This window comes from Saccostrea cucullata, unplaced genomic scaffold (assembly GCF_032062105.1).
Source record: "Saccostrea cucullata isolate Sc308-1 unplaced genomic scaffold, CSIRO_AGI_Scuc_v1 ctg625, whole genome shotgun sequence".
Lineage (NCBI taxonomy): Eukaryota > Metazoa > Mollusca > Bivalvia > Ostreida > Ostreidae > Saccostrea > Saccostrea cuccullata.
In genome coordinates this window covers 158,804-176,469 of record NW_026922868.1, presented here as the reverse complement: position 1 = coordinate 176,469, position 17,666 = coordinate 158,804, and the positions used below count along the sequence as shown (strand labels likewise).

The 17,666-nt window shown below is 31.8% G+C and overlaps 1 protein-coding gene across 1 annotated transcript; it reads left to right on the top strand.

The window, feature by feature from the left end:
• The first annotated feature begins 218 nt into the window (after positions 1-218).
• LOC134262639 (fibropellin-1-like) lies at positions 219-16,224 on the top strand. Its single transcript, XM_062745014.1, has 12 exons — positions 219-330; positions 555-713; positions 812-894; positions 993-1,134; positions 1,388-1,498; positions 3,274-3,384; positions 4,228-4,338; positions 4,573-4,683; positions 13,642-13,752; positions 13,904-14,014; positions 15,112-15,243; positions 16,000-16,224. The coding sequence occupies exons 1-12, from the start codon at positions 219-221 to the stop codon at positions 16,173-16,175; spliced, it is 1,470 nt and encodes a 489-aa protein (XP_062600998.1). The 3' UTR covers positions 16,176-16,224.
• Positions 16,225-17,666: the final 1,442 nt, after the last annotated feature.

Here is a 17,666-nt window from a genome sequence, read left to right as displayed (position 1 = left end):
TCTTTTTTTTTATTTTTTTTTTTCCAAATATCACTTCGTGTACACATGTCCATGAATGTTTTGTACGCATATTTTATGAAAACAAATGCAACTAATAATTACAAAATATTTTAGTTATTTTAATTTCTTTTTTTTTTATATTTTTGTCAGTTTTATCTAGATTTCTACTGTTTACTTATTAATTCATTTACATATTTTTCTATTGATATATTTTAAAGATGTCAAATTGGTGCAAAAGTTCCCCATGTGTCAATGGTAGATGCGAAAACATAAAAAACGGATACATATGTAAATGCCAAAAAGAGTTCACAGGACGAATATGTGAAAAACGTATGATATATTGTTTCTAACCAAAGATTATTTATAACCTTGAGAGATTAAGAGATTAACATTCAATTTAAAACAAAGAATTTTGTTAAAATCAGTAAATTGATGTTTTATGTATTTTATGAAACAATCTAAAAAATCAATAGAAAAGGAGAAAATTTATGGTTGCAAAGTACTATGCAAAAAAATTATACATAACAACATCAATTGTTTTTATGTACATGTAGATCGTTGTAATGGTTTTCCAAGCTGGACACTGTATGGGAACAGCTGCTTTAACTGTAGAGGAGATAAAAGAACTTGGCAAAATGCCAGAGCAGACTGTCATCTAGAAGGGGCGGATCTTGTGTCTATTACAAATGCGGGCATTCAGGGCTTCGTGCAAAGTAAGAGTACTCGTTTGTCCCCGTTTAGTTTCATTATCACACACAATGTTTTTTTCTGATCTTGGTGATTTAAATTAATTGGTTTACTAAAATGGTAGATTTTTGCTCATTTCAACAAAGCTGGATCGGGTTTAACGATATACAGAGAGAGAATAATTTCATATGGCTTGATGGTTCTAAGGTATATATTTATTTGATATCTGTCATAAATGAATGTATTTTCCCCTCCATTTTTCACTTCCTATTGAGATAAAAATCAGATAATTTATCAATGTTTAGTTGGGCAGCTTTACGAACTGGAACCCTGGTGAACCCAACGATATGAATGGGGAAGATTGCACCATCATGTTTGGTACCAATGGTCTATGGAATGATATGGACTGTTCAGCAAACTTGACATACATGTGCCAGAAAAGTGCCGGTATAAACATTACTTGAATTTCATAAATTTCGTTATCGTATGTGATTTTCATTTTCTGTCTAAAGAGAATGTAATCATTTGTAAAAGTTGGAAATGATAGACAGTGATCAATCTCATTATTTTAGTAAGCAATTCGAAAACTTAACAGGGCAAAACAAAGACCATCGGAACACCAGAGATGGGATCAGGTGCCTGCGAGAGGTAAGCATCCCTTCCGTCAGAATCACTTTTACAGTTTTCAATTTATTTTCAGACCTTGATGACTGTCTGTCTTCACCTTGTAAAAATGGTACCTGTGTTGATCTTTTCGGAACCTACCAATGTATTTGTCAACCCGACTTCACAGGGAACAATTGTGATATAGGTAATGTACACTATGAAAAATTATTTTCTCTCTTCTTGTTACATTACAATAATTAGAAAAATATGACCGAAATTGCAATGGGCAGCGTGTTACATTTTTATATCATTGATACTTGTCAAAATTGCGAAAATTGATATATGTACTAAGTATAAATTCTTTTCTATGCTTTTGCAAAATAAGGTAGATAAGTGAAACAAACATTCTGTAACATTATTTTTTAAAATTATGAATATATGTGACATTAATCTAGAAAACAGAGTAGTGAAGATTTTTTTTAAATAATGAATAGAGGACGAAGCTTTGAATAATGAAGATCGTCATATATATTTAAGATATGAATTCGTGTCGAAGTCCCCCTTGTTTACAAGGCTCCTGTGTAAACTAAATCAACAAATTCCAGTGTCAGTGCCACCCTGGGTTTGACGGTGATCGATGTGAACACGGTATGTCATCTTGGCTTAGTGATTCTTTAAATTTTATTTTCCTGTTGTTTTTTAAACTACTTCTGCTCAGATTTAATTTTTCTTTTTAAAACATAAATGAAAATCTTTTTTTATTAATTCATATTTGTTCATCAACTTAATATTATTTATTAACATGCTACTTTGAAAAAAATATCATAATACGTTAAATACGAGGGGCTATCAAAAAGTTCGTGGACTAGCGCCATAAAATTAAAACCGCTTTAGGTACATCAATGAATTTTAAAATATTTAGTTATCATCATCTTTTCTATCTTTAGAATAAATCACAGAGCATAAATTTTACTTTTAAATAAATAAGTAAAGTTTTTGTAAGCAATGGTATGCCCAGGCGGCGCAACCTCGAAAACGACGTTTTTTCGACCTACGTGTAACTAAGGTAAACTATTTTGATATAAACATTTGACGTCCAAAAATCCCGTTAATTCAGTTATGTGTTGGGACACTATTGTTCCATAAAATATGTAATTTTTACCTCATTCAGGAAGGTCTATGAAATGTTATTGTAAATTTTACATGGCGTATCCAAACAAAAATTGCCTTGAAAATGACGTCAAAAAAAGGGGGGGTCATTTTCCAATTTTCTATAAAGTCTAGCCCTTGGAAAACTGGTATACACCTAGGAAATATTTAAACTTGCCACGGAGAAAAAAAATGCATCCAGATTACTTGTTCTTAATACCAAAATAGATTCAGAGAGAAAAGGGATGCAAAGTGAATGTCGATTTGTAGTCAAGTTTTGAAAAATCTATCACGTCAAATAATGACGTGGATCATGTGTTTTAAATGGCTCTATTGAACTCCAAAAAACAAAATATGCTGGCACAACCAAGCGGGGATCTCTCCCAATGTATAAATCTATTTGCAATATTATGATATATGCATTGAAAGCTGTTGTTCATGACATTGTAAAGTCATAAAAACAAGACGGGTTGAAGTCCTTCCTCGTCTCTAGGGAATCTCATCAAAATAAGTGTACGAGGTAGAAGAAGCGGACATTGAAAAATAATGACGTTGTCGGACGTCATGAAACTACGCGGCGACGGCGCCGGGTGATCATATAATGTCGTTTTTATTTTATAATAATTTATGAAATAGTGAACGTATCAAGCTAAAATTTTCAACATTTCTTTTTTTGCTTTTTTTTTTGTTTGTTTTATGTTCTTAATAATTTTTTTTAAGCTCAGACAACATAGTACTAATTTTATAGCCTAAGTCCACGAACTTTTTGATAACCCTCGTACTTCAATGACAGACCAACTTTATGAAATCTTTTTTCATAATATACCAAAGATATAAATGAATGCCAAAGCTCCCCATGTCTCCATGGCAACTGTACAGACCATGTAAACAAATATGAATGCAGTTGTTACCCTGGATACACTGGAACTAATTGTGCAACAGGTAGTTCATTTTTCTTCCTTCATGATTAATGCTTCTTTACAAACAAACCATATTTAGATCACCTGAGTCACCAAGGTTACATTTTGCTATCTGTTATCGTCCGTAGTCGTGTGGATGTGAGTCATGCGTATACTTCTCACATTCTCAACTTCTTCCCAAAAACCACTGGTCAATTTCAACCAACATGCCACAAAGTATCCTTGGGTAAAGACAATTCAAATGAAGGGTCATGCCTTCTTCAAAGGGGAGATAATTGAGAATTAGTGAAAAATTAATGGCATATTTTAAAACTCTTCGTCTCAAGAACCACTAGATAAGTTAAGATATAACTTATATGGTAACATCGTCAGGTAGTGTGGAATAAAAATCGTCAGATCAATGCATATGACCCCCGGTTAGGGTTGGGCCACAATGAAAGATTAAAGTTTCACATCTAAAAGCATAGAAGAAATAATTTAAAGTCTTCTCCCTAGACCATTGAGCTAAGAAAGATAAAACTTATTTGGAAACTTCCTAAGATCTTGTAGATTCATCCTATTTCTCTTGCTTTTGGGCAACAACGCTTCTTCTATCAGTCTATTTTATACTCTATGATTCCTCAATGTAGCCTCTTGTTATTTATTAAACATTGATAAAATGAAACATATGCTCATTTATTTAATGATAATACTTTTAAAGACTTGCAAAAATGTCATACGTGTTTAAATTGAAGATGTCATGACTCGATATATTTTAGTTTGCTGATATTTTCCTGCTAATGCATGATACGGGTATGTGGAATTTCGTCACAAATCAAATTAATGGGGTTTTTTTTATTTTCATGAAACTGTACATATTTTCCAGATATTGATGAATGTTCAAGCTCCCCATGCCTTCACGGTTCTTGCATCGACCAGGTTAATGCGTATAGTTGCATATGTCAACAGGTTTACACTGGAACCAACTGTCAGATAGGTATCACATACGCAGTTCTTTATAATTTGCATATTTTTCATAGTTATTTTTGGATTTAATCATTTTAGCAATTTATTTCAGATATAGGAAAAGTTGCGCCATAAGCACTTGTATTTCGAAGGATTTTCTAAGTAGTGATATCAAAATGCTGAATAAAGAAATATTACTAGTTCCTTTTATCGCTTATCACTTGTATTCTTCTCATTTGAAGTCATATTGTGTATTCTGACTTAGATGTCAACGAATGCATCAGTTCTCCGTGTTCTCATGGCCAGTGTGTGGATAAAATTAACTCCTTCACATGTGACTGCTGGTTTGGATATGAAGGGACGATTTGTGAAGAATGTGAGTGTACTTAACTCCCCAGCTTTCAAGTCTGAAATTTAATCATACTTATTATACTTCTTTCTTTTTTGTCATTGTAGTTAAATATGAACTTTTATGGATTCTATTTATTTGTTTACCGATTCTCTTGGGATTTCTTTCAATACCTCTCGTTGTAAGAGAGAAAAGGAAAAAGTAAGATTTATCATTAATGATAAAGAAACTTTTTAATCTTTAATTCTTTACTCAATATTCTATGTCTTTTTGAAATAACCTTATCTAATATTCAACTTAATAATCATTGTTCTGAAAAAAAAGTAATAGGAAATGAAAACCAATTTAATGTTTCATCTTTTCGTTATAAAGTTTATTAAAGGTGAATTTGGAAAAAGTTCAAATTCACTTTTGTTTTAATCTTCCCAATTTATGTTCCAGATTGAAAAAAGACGACTACGTTCTTTTTGATTTTCCTGAAGTTCTACCTGGGGAATCAAAACCTAAAATTATATTTAAAAAATAAATCAAGCTGAAGTCATGCAATCCTCTCATTTCTAGTCCTCGGAATTCATTTTTTTATATCGTGTATACGTTTGAATAAAAATGACTTGGTCGCTGAATACTACTTATAATTAGATTTTGTCAACGAGGGTCTTCAATAGAGTATGAGAGAGTAGAAAAGCACACAATCATTTTGTTTTATTTCATGAGTTCAACGGACTTTCGTTATTTTGATTTTTTTAATTTTATTCTTGGTTATTTCTAAGAATTATTTTAACTTTTTTTTCCACATGACATCCAATGTAAATGTTACCTTTAAACAAATAAGTACATTTCATTGAATAAGTCCTGTTCATCAAATTTCTGAGTTTTGTTATTCTTATGAATACATATTATCTTATTTAATAGAGGAGTAGTTCAATTTGAGAGCGAAAAAATAAAAAATTTAGGTTTCAATGTAAAACTAGTTGTACATGCCAATTTTACCGATTTTCTTTGATTTGAAAAGTAGGTTTGATTTTAACATACAAGTATTGTCATGACAATGGCCAATGAAGTTATTAAGAAAAGTTCTGAAGTTTCCTCTTACTTCAATGTAATTGAAAAAAAATATATCATAGGGGAAATACAACATCACACAGAATAAATTAAAAATGTTTTAATGGGGATAAATTAAAAACAAACTAGTAGACTTTTACGAGGAGCGTTGACTTATACAGTCGACGACTTTCTTATATACTTGGACAATACACGGAAGTTCTTTTGCAGTAAGTATAATTAGCTCATCATTTGATGACACGGGAAAAAAACGGGCTGAAATAATGCACACAAGAGTTGCTCTTGGCTCATGGAGAATCCGACAACCACCCTGTGCTCAAATGCTGCCCTTCACAAACTGGTGTCCCAAACACCATACCTATTACCACTAGACTTGTTTTCTTATCAATTATCATTTCTGTACCTCCGTACATGACACAGGTTTCAATGTCACTGTAAAAGTCAGTGCTTCTCGAAAAAGTCCAGTACAAATTTCCACAATGAATAAACACTTCACTAAACGATATAATGCAATATTATAGTATCAAAAATTATAATGAAAAGTTTATGAAATGCAGACTTTCAATACTGAAATAAGAAGATCTTTGATATTTTAAAACAAAATCAATTCAAATCAAATTCCACTGTTGGCTTACTAGAAAAACACAGCAAATGTAAATATTTATACATGTAAGTAAAAATCAAATTCCACTGTTGGCTTACTAGAAAAACACAGCAAATGTAAATATTTATACATGTAAGTAATGATTGTGTAAGTAAATTCTTATTTTATTTTTTTTATAAATAAATGCAGGCTTAAAAATGGGACGGAAAATGTCTTTTTAATGGACGATCGGAAACCAAAATCAGCATTTCAATTTGTTTTTATCAAAAGAGATCACTCTAACAATGAAAACTGTTCAAGAATGGCAATAATAAATCTTTACACATTTTATATTTTGGGTCTATGAATAAAGAGGGAAAGAGGAACATTATTTTTTAAAAAGTATGCTTTGCACTCATGCTAATTAAATATAATACACTGTATCAATTTGACGGATATCGCTAACAGACTGATTTCATGGCTGCAAACATTTGTCTTTGTAAATGAAATATATGGATATAGCAGTATTCAAGCTCAAAAGTCCATAAAACAATACAAAATGAGAGAGCGAACACGGACCTGCAGTAAAAAAGCACAAAAATGATTTTGCTAATGATCAATGTCAAGATAAGTAAATTTGAAGTGCTTGATGTTTTGCCGTTACAAGGGAGCTTCGGGCTTTAAAGTCTCATCCGAAGGATCCGCAGCGTTCACTTCAAAATGTTGAGCGCTCGTCGAAGGAACAGTAGCACCTTTTTATCGATTTAGGCTAGTCGCGGCCTCTGCTCGGACCCACGACCTTCCGATCTTGGGGCAGACACTGATACTGAATACTACTACCATGACGATCTAAGTTAATTTCGTATAAAAACAAACTGATGGCTCAAAAATTAAGAAAAAAGTATATGTCAGGTAATATGTAACCAAATGATATGTTTTTATTTGTTTGGAAGTTCATTATAACAAACGAATTTACGATGCTTACTTCAAATGATGTTAAATTAACTTATCTGGCAATAATCTGCCTTAGTAAAAATTCATTGTACTTAGAGCATGTTCTTCGGTTTCAATAAGTTTAGAGACGTAAGCATTAAATGCAGTTGATTGTTGAATATTGGCTTTAACATTGGAGAGCTAACCAATATAAAACAAACTCTTTTGCGATATAAAAATTTAGCTTAAAGATATCAATGGGCCATTTCAAACCCACATTACGTAGCCTAGTAAGAGAGCGGAAACAGTCCTTCCCAACTTGACCAACTACTGCAGAGTTTTCCTTCCGGATTGTTTTTTTTTAATTTCATTTCTTTGGAAAATGAATTTAAAAGAAGATAGTATCTCTCATGAATAAGGTATTTTTTAAAGTAATTTTATTGTACCTCTTATCATCTCCCGTGCTGGTAAATGTCAAGGCCCCTAATATCATAACTTTAACCACTTTTAATGTTTTCTTAACTATTATCAGTTCAAAACCTCTGTAAATAACAAAAAAAAAATCAAAATACTTCGTCAATTGTAAAAATCATTCCTTGACGCAAATCTCCATAACTATATAATAAGGAAAGTTGCAGTAGAAAAGCTGAAAAGCAAAAATAGACGTTTGAGCTTGAATTGTGTTCGTTATTGCTATACCTCAGTATAATCCTATTTGTATGGTTTGTTATTGGTTTTATAAGCTTTTGAGCTTGAATATTGTTCGTTATCTCCATATATTTCATTCAAATATAAACATATTTGAGAATCTCTTCTTTCATTTTCATTTTGATATATCCACAAATGAACTGAAGTAATTAGTCGACGATCGGAATTGAATGGGGCTTTTAAAAGTATTTATTAATACATGCAAACACGCAAGTCTTAACATGTTTGTGTATATATTCATTAACAAAGTCTACAACACTGGGATCTGGAAAAAACCTATCACTTGCCAATGCATAATACAGTATGCATAAACTATTTTTCTGTTTCAACTTATTGATAAGAAAAATCAGATTGTCATAATAGAACTTCTCAACTCCCGGACATGTTAAAGACCATTACGGATCTTCCTGTTTCACGATTAAAAAGTTCCCATTCTTTGAATTTTTGACAAAGTAATATAGCACAATATAGTACAATGAGCTCTTTGAGAGTGGCATGTTATTTTTATTCCTACCTTCCACGCTTTTCTTTATTCCGTGTCCTGTTATGATTACACTCTGTTACACTCTCTAACGCCAGATACCCTTTTAAAAGTAAAGTAATGAGTGGTTAAAAAACTCTATTATACCATCGAGTTAATTCAATCATTGTTTAAAATTGTGTTATGGTTACCTGATGCAATGTATGGCAGTGCTCTGTTTGACTCAAATGGAAACACAAGGTTGGAATTTATCATTTATTAATAAATAAATGAAGAAGCGATCAAAATATGTCGACACATTAGTATAATTGCAATACCAAACACAAATAAACACATTAGGTAAAAGAAAGAAATACATATAGCAGAAACCATCATAAAATCTTAAAGCTTAATTTCACACTACTCTAAAATTTACAGTAAACAGAATGCGTATTTCAAACCTAAAAAGTGTCAAAGATGGGGACAAAATCCGCCTCCAAAGGGGAGAGGCTTTTCAAAAGAATTATCAAAATAATCATACGAAGAAAATACCATCAGTATCCATGACTGTTTTTATGAAATAAAAAAATATTTTGGACAAACGGGTGATTTTTTCATAGTTTTGATAGGGGAAATATATAGGAAACACTAAGCACTAAGTTTGAATCGACAATATTGCTCTATTTAAAACAATGTACAAACTGGTTGTTGGTATTTTATGTTAGTCCCCCGTGTGGCAATTGTTCTAGAGTAGCGGAGATTCTAAAATATAAATTATCATGTGAAACCTGCCCTAACCCTTCTTAAAGTTTTATTATAGTCTGAAATGATTGGAGCAACACAATCAATATCTTTACATTTGAAAAAATAAAACAACAGGATAATGAACAATAATCTCTCTTAAAGATCCATTTAAACATTACAAATTGTAAGTAGAGCAACTATTGTATGTGATCCTTGTCATGATCGGGTAACCGAAAAAATCCGTGGCAAAATGACCAGAAATTCTAATAAATTATCGCCAGACAACATTCAACCTCATGATGAAACATATGGAGATAACGAACAGTATTCCAGATCAAAAATCCATTAAAACAATACAAAATAGGAGCAGAACAAACACGGACCTCCAAAACATCAGAGGTAGGATCAGGTGCCATGGAGGAGTATAAGCAAACACGGGACCTCCCTAAAAATGATAAATTGTGGTTGCAAATAAGATCAATGACCATAGATTTTGCAAAAAGTTATATTTGAAATGGAACTGTTCTTGTGTTATCATTTAAGTTGTCAATAGCCAGTCTCCTTTCAGAAATTGTTCTTCATAGAATAAACTCTTCTTCTTAGCTTGACGGCATGAAAGCAAGTTTCTCTGATTAAAAAAAAAACATAAATCGTAAAAAAGACGTTGCGGCATTTTATACTAGAAAACTGGAATAATGAAAATATTTTTGTCTAAAATACTAAAAAAGCACCTATTTTCAAGGAACCAAAATCCCGTAGTTTAAGAAAACATGGGGTTTCGCATGAATTTGATTTCGTAGAAGTAAAATTGTTGAGCAGTTATGCATATGACTTTTTTACTTTCGTGCTGCACATTAAATTTTTGGGTTTCTCATCTGAGCTTAACTCATCTCAAACTTTCGGAGTGTTTTAGTTTTAATATTCTACGCAGCTTTGTTATTTCTTTTTATTTCGCCACCACCCATGAGAGTTACATTGTAACTAGGATAAATCTAAAATCAGAAATCTGATTTTGTTTCCATCTGTATCTGACAGTCTGACAGATTTCCAAACTACGATTAAACATTTACTGTCAAAAATTTCTTTTACAAACATCACTTTACTTTGTTGCATCACTTTACTTTGTTGCACAATTCAAATTAGAGCAAAAACGGATGATATATTTAGAAATACAAACAAAAATCCACTGAACAAAAGATTCCTTTAACACGAATCAACAAACAAATGTAAATTTAAAAAATCAATGTAAAATCTAAGAATGCTAAGGTTGTCAAAATACAAAATAAAAACTGTTGTATCCTTGTTTTAAAATATATGTATGTAAAGCATTTAATTCTTGTCTTAATACATGGGGGTCATTTTGGAAAAAAATATTCCTTGATCATTTAGTAACACTTCTAGTATTTATCAACAAAGGATTTTTTTGTATTTTAGTGGAATCCACTTCAGTAAATTATATTTTATTTTGAAATGGGGTTTTAGCGAACCTTATTCATTTGGCTATTTTTAATTTCATACAATTATTAATGCATGGTGCAAGCATTTATATGCAGATTATTATTTTCAAAAGAGGGGTAAACGGGTCAGGGATAATGATTATGAAATAAGTTAACCAATCACGTTACACTCGGGATAACTTCCTGTATTTACATACTTTTAAGAAAGACCGAAAATTAATTTTCACTACATATTTATGCGTATTCTTGTCATTAATATGCCGTTGGGAAGATATCTGATGTATTGTTTTGTATTATACCTAATCACAACAGTTGTCTTCCCTGTCTACAGCAATGTAAGTGATTTGAAGACTAAATGTCAAATGTGTTCATATCATCTGTACTGTTTAGAATGGCAAAATCGTATTAAAAGTTTTTCCTAGAAATAATCTTTAATGAATAACAATAATTTGATATCCTGAATTTTTCTATTTTTCTACAAGTTGATATCAAAGTAATCATTTTACGAAATACTATGTAACTTCTTATGTTATAACATAAAAGCTTTTCATTCAATAATTATTTTTTAGTACTAACAGGCTATGTAGGTAAAAGGGAAAACTCAAATATTTTGTATAAAATAGCTTTTTATATAAAAGCTAATGAGAAAGCGTGGTTATTTTTTATGTTTACCTCATAAATTCTACCAAATTATATTAAACTATATATATACCTGATAATTCTCACACCCAGACGTTTTGTATTTTTAAACATCACGGAAACAAAAAAGATAATTATAAAAATTACTTCATTTTCATCAGTGTTGTCGGCAATGCAAATTAATTGCTACACTTGTTCTTAATTTCCAATATATTTAGTCATATATGTTAACTAATATTTTCATTTGGTTGTATTGTAATACTTCAACAGGCGACAGATTTGTGCCAAAGCTCCCCTTGTGTCAATGGTACATGTGAAAACATAGAAAATGGATATATATGTAAATGTCAACAGGATTTCACGGGACAAAACTGCGAAACACGTAAGATTTATTTGGGACAAAAAAGACACTTAAACTTGGCAAATTTATAAAGGAATAATAGACATTTTGGTTATTAAGAGTTATCTCTCTTTTCAGAGTATCGATGAACCTTAAACATCTTACACATGTTTGTTTTTATTATAATTATCTATTTTAATAAAAGTCCTTCTGTAATTCTTCTTTCGCTGAGAAATGATGAGAATGAAGCGAACGTCCTTTCTCCTTCCAAAACCAGTTAATTTTGTGATCCAGTATTGTGCAGTCTTTCACTTACGTTATGTTTGAATTTCAGAAGTGGTTATACGCAGGCATTTTTCTTAACGTTGGACTTTTTTGTATACTGTAAACTAGCTCAAGAATACTAACCTTGATCTTTTTTAAGTAGATTGATTGTAGGCTACTTTAAATCCTGTTCGATAATTTTTCACTCATATTGAGACTTTTTAAATGGGAAGACAATCTACTGCATTTTTTTTTCATTTAAGTACATTTATCATGATTTGGTAGCATTTTTATTATTCTTCGAACCCGTTATTAATAAGCGAAAATTAATTTCATCATCAAATCAAAAAATCCATGATATTTAACTTGAAAAAGTGACGCTAATAGTAATCTACTAATCGTACAATCAAGCTTTATGATAAAGTGATGAATTTAACTTTTCAATCGTCAACTTTCCTTACTTATGCAGCTATACACCTTCATCACCTGTATACGGAGTTTATATACATGTATCTCAGTTTATTCGATACGCAAGAGAATGCTCTACGTAAGTACAATTTCTAAAGCCAGAGACATTATTGAAAAACAGGTTGATGAAACAAGAATTTCAGCAATCTCGTTTAAAGTCATCATTTTGTAAGTTCTATGGTGGATACAATGACCTTGTCAGCAAATACAATTTATCATTGAGTCAAATGCTGACTGACGTTTTTCATACTAATTGTAAGGCCATTATTGTCGACGGTTTCCCGTGGTTTCCCGGTCAAAACCAGTAGTACAAGGTGGGTGTGACCGTTTGGCAGGGAATGTTCACTCTTCCATGTCACTTGATCCTATCTCTGATGTTTTGCTCTTATCCTTTTTTGTATTGTTAAATGGATTTTTGAGCTTGAAAACTGTTCGTTATCTCCATAAATTTCATTCACACAATACCACAGAACAACTCTCCGGATGAATCTGGTGGCCTAGAAAATTTTCAAATTCATTTCCTTTCAACATCTAAATTCAGTATTTAATTTCATTGCGATATTGCTGAGTATTTTGTTTATATATATATTTTTTTATTTTTTTAACCTTTTCTTTATATGTTCATATTAATGTATATTAGTCGCCGTTTATTTAGATCTCTGTAAAGGTTATCCATATTGGACGTTTTATGAGGGCGATTGCTTTGTCTGTAAAGGAGTCGAAAAAACGTGGCATCAAGCCCGAACAGATTGCCAACTGGAAGGGGCGGATCTTGTGTCTATTACAAATGCAGGCATCCAGAGCTTTGTGCAAAGTAAGTGAAGCACCTGATCTGAATTTTAAACCATACCCTCTTCTTCTGAGTGTTACAGAACCATGTCGTTAAATTGTAGGTCACTGTACAACCCAATATAACTGGATTGGACTTAACGACATACAGACAGAAAATCATTTTGTATGGCTGGATAGTTCTAATGTAGGAATTGCCTTTGGATAATTATTTAATCGTTCAAATCTTACTCAAGATATTTTTTTGCACAGAGTACCGATAATAAGATAATAAGAAAGGCCATTTTCATTTATAGGTGAGCACATTCACAAACTGGTCACCTAGTGAACCAAACGATGCGGCGGGTGAGGATTGTACCCAAACGCGTGGTGCTAGTGGTCAATGGAATGATTTGGATTGTTCGAACAATTTAACCTTTATATGTCAGAAAAGTGCAGGTAGTGACCTCACTTTAATTTTAAGCAGTATCTTTCCGTCTTTTGCAACATAATTGTTGGTTGTTTTAAATATTCTTAAAGGAATTATTATTAGTTTCAGATACTGACGAATGTTTGTCTTCACCATGTGGAAATGGTACCTGTGTTGATCTTTTCGGAACTTACAAATGCATTTGCGAAGCTGAGTTCACAGGAAACAACTGTGATAAAGGTACAGTAGATTTGTGATAACATTTTCTTTGTTACCTGATATACTAGTATAACAACGATTTGTTAAATAAGACTGTCAAATTCATGTTTATTTATTTTTCATTTATACGAAAACAAAATTGAAAAAGTGATCGAGTCATATTTTATTTGAGACATGAATGAGTGTCGGAGTTCTCCCTGTGTTCATGGATCTTGTGTAAACCTTATCAACGGATTTGAGTGCCATTGCCAACCAGGATTTACTGGCAAAAGATGTGAACACGGTACGTCATCACGATAATAATTGGTTGATTTTTTTTAAAATTATGGCTCGCCTATCCTATAAAGAGATTATGATGCAAAATGCATATTCTTTAAACCAATCAATTTATTTATGCCACTAAATATCAATTGTTTACTAAGAATCATTTATTCAATCTCGGCAAAAATAAAATCGTTATTATTATATTTTTAAGATGTGAATGAATGTCAAAGCTCCCCGTGTCGCTATGGTAACTGTATTGATTTAGTCAACAAGTATGAATGCAACTGTTACCCTGGATACAGAGGGGCTAACTGTGAAACAGGTGAATTTTTTTATTGAATCTTGATCAACTGTTGTTTTCTTCAGTTTATTTATTACCACATAATAAGGGTGGGGGGTGGGGGGTAATTTAACGTGAATATCTCAGTTGATTCGATACACAAGAGCATGCTCTACGTAAGTACAATTTCTAAAGCCAGAGACATTATTGAAAAACAGGTTGATGAAACAAGAATATCAGCATTCTCGTTTAAAATCATCATTTCTTAGATTCTTTGGTCGATGCAATGACCTTTTCCGCAAAACAATTTATTATTGAGTCCAATGCTGACGGACGTTTTTCATACTTATTGTTAGTCCATTATTTTTACTGACTGATTTCCGGATTGACGACACACGGCGGGTGTGATTTTTCCATGTCACCTGATCCTACCTCTGAGTTTAAGAGGTCCGTGTTTGCTCTTCTCCTTTTTTGTATTGTTTTATGGACTTGTGATCTTGAATACTGTTCTTTATCTCCATTTTCATCATATCTGTATTGGTGGTCAGACAAAATTAAACTGACTCGTTGAAATACAAAACTTTGAAGTCACATAAAAATGCGACTGATGTAACATCATGGTTATCTTTAATTAATTTATCATGTTTTTATTAGTTTAGTTAATTTTTTTGTAGTGTTGAATCCATTGCCATCTTTAGTTTCTTTTAAACCATATTGTAAGAGGACTTGAGAGGAATGAATATTTTTATTGTCAAATAACAGTTTCTACTACATTTAACATTTAAATAAATGATTACCAAACAGTTTAGTTTTTTCACAAAACATTTCTTTTTCAGATATAGATGAATGTTCAAGTTCCCCTTGCCTCCAAGGCACTTGTATTGACCTAGTCAATGCCTATAAGTGTGTATGTCGACAAGGTTACAGTGGAACAAACTGTGAGAAAGGTAGGCTTCAAATGATCCGATAAACCACGCAATGTTTCTCTATTTTGTATTGTTTTATGGAGGAGCTTGTGATCTTAAAATTATTTTACTTTTTGATAGGACACATATTTTGGGTTTCCCATATCAAAACATGGACACTGCCATTCTATCCATAATATTCCAGGTACCAATCTCTTATCCGCAACTCCTCCTGTACCACTGAATTAAATTTCATGATACTATTTTACTTTTTGATCTGCACTTCATGGACTTTGCCTTTATAATTAAGTGGAAGGTGGAAGGTGGGGTATCCTTTTTTGTATTGTTTTATGGACTTGTGATCTTGAAAACTGTTCGGTATCTCCACATGTTTCATATCTGTATTGGTGGTCAGACAAAATTAAACTGACTCTTTACCCAGTGACAGTGATCTTTGAAATAAAAAACTCTGAAGTCACATAAAAATGCGACTGATGTAACATCATGGTTATCTTTAATTAATTTATCATGCTTTTATTAGGTTTTAGATTCTTAGAAAAATCAATTTGACATCTTTACTTCACAGTAGTGAATGAAAATTCTTAAATATAAAATTGGAAAACTGTTAACGTTTGTACAACTTAGAAACTTAAATTTGCTATATCTATTTGATAGTTTAGTTATTTTTTTTTTTGTAGTGTTGAATCCATTGCCATCTTTAGTTTTTTTTTTAAACCATACTGTAAGAGGACTTGAGAGGAATGAATATTTTTCTTGTCAAATAACAGTTTATACTACATTTAACATTTAAATAAATGATTACCAAACAGTTTAGTTTTTCACAAAACATTTCTTTTTCAGATATAGATGAATGTTCAAGTTCCCCTTGCCTCCAAGGCACTTGTATTGACCTAGCCAATGCCTATAAGTGTGTATGTCGACAAGGTTACAGTGGAACAAACTGTGAGATAGGTAGACTTCAAATGATCCGATAAACCACGCAATGTTTCTCTATTGCCAACAAGTTTAGATTAAGAACCCTATAAACACTGCACACAAGGTGGGAAATGGTTATAATTTTTGGGAGGAGCTAGCTATGCATACAAACTTATCTGCTCTTAAATCTAAAATAAAAAAGAAAAGACATACAGTGAATTACCAGATTTTTAATCTGTTCAAACATATTTCATATTTAAATTGACCAATATAAATAAATTGAACATTATAAAAATATATTAGCCCATTTAAGGACCATCTCTACATTTATTATTGTAACGTTTATTTCAAAGATTCTGGAGCTCTTCCCAGGCAATAAAGGAATAAATTAAAAAATCATTAAACCTTTTAATCGAGGATTTTAGTTTGAAATTATTTATAGTATCCAATTCTGTCCTGGAACGCCAACAAGTGCAAGGTGGGAAATGGTTATAATTTTGGGAGGAGCTAGCTATGCATACAAACGTTCTTAAAAAGCTATGCATACAAACGTATCTGCTCTTAAATCTAAATAAAAAAGAAAAGACTAAGTTAAATAGTATTTATTTACTTGCAATAGAACACAACTTCTCCAAAACCTTATAAAGGCACATAATACTTGTTAAGCAAGATTTTATTCCTCACCTTCGCTAACTAGTTGAAACCTTTCGACTTCAAACACGAACTGACTAAGAACTCTGCCTCTACTTATATACCCTTTAATTATCACGTGGTGTCTGAGGATCGATAGGGTGGAAATAAAAAAAAGTTCATATCATTAAGCTTCCGAAGGACAGAATGGAATAATTGATTTTGATTCAGAATTTCGCTTCATTATACTCTCCGCTTGAAAAGTGAGAGTGTATGTATAGTAATAAGGATGTCCGTCTGTCCGTTCGTCTGTACCTTCGTATGTCCATCATACGTATAAGTTACGCTATTGGGTTTCTCATCTCTTATCCACAGCTCCTCTTGTACCACTGAATGAAATTTAATGAGACTTTTAAAAAAAATTTGATACATAATACCATTGTGCATCTTTTATTTTACTTTTTTATCGGACACATATTTCCGGTTCCCCATAGCCAAACATGGACGCTACCATTCTCTCCATAATATTGCAGGGTACCAATCTCTTATCCGCAACTTCTCCTATACCACTGAATTAAATTTTATGATACATGTACTATTATACTTTTTGATCTGACACTTAATTCGGGTCACCCAGAGCAAACATGGACGAAGTGGAAGGTGGGGTATCAGTGAGCGCGGTGATCCCAGTACCTCTTCTTTAATTTCGGGATTTGGATTCTTTCTTTTAGTTTAACTGACCTAGCATTTGACATAAAATAGAGTAGTAAAAAACTTTGTTTACTTGTATTTTCCCATCTAAGCATTTAAAAGAGATTTTTTCACTATGAAATTATCTTTGAAAATATTTTTTTCTGAAATTAAAAATGAATTAGTTTTTTAAAAAAATATTCGCCTTCAAAAACATTTCTCATCAGCGT

What these genes read in the sequence shown, in the direction of transcription:
- LOC134262639 (XM_062745014.1), top strand. Translation starts at nt 219, where the DNA reads ATGTCAAATTGGTGCAAAAGTTCCCCATGTGTCAATGGTAGATGCGAA. An exon ending in CATTCAGGGCTTCGTGCAAA is followed by an intron (nt 714 to 811) that starts GTAAGAGTACTC and finishes CTAAAATGGTAG; the next exon opens with ATTTTTGCTCATTTCAACAA. An exon ending in TAGGCTTCAAATGATCCGAT is followed by an intron (nt 15,244 to 15,999) that starts AAACCACGCAAT and finishes TTAAATAAATGA; the next exon opens with TTACCAAACAGTTTAGTTTT.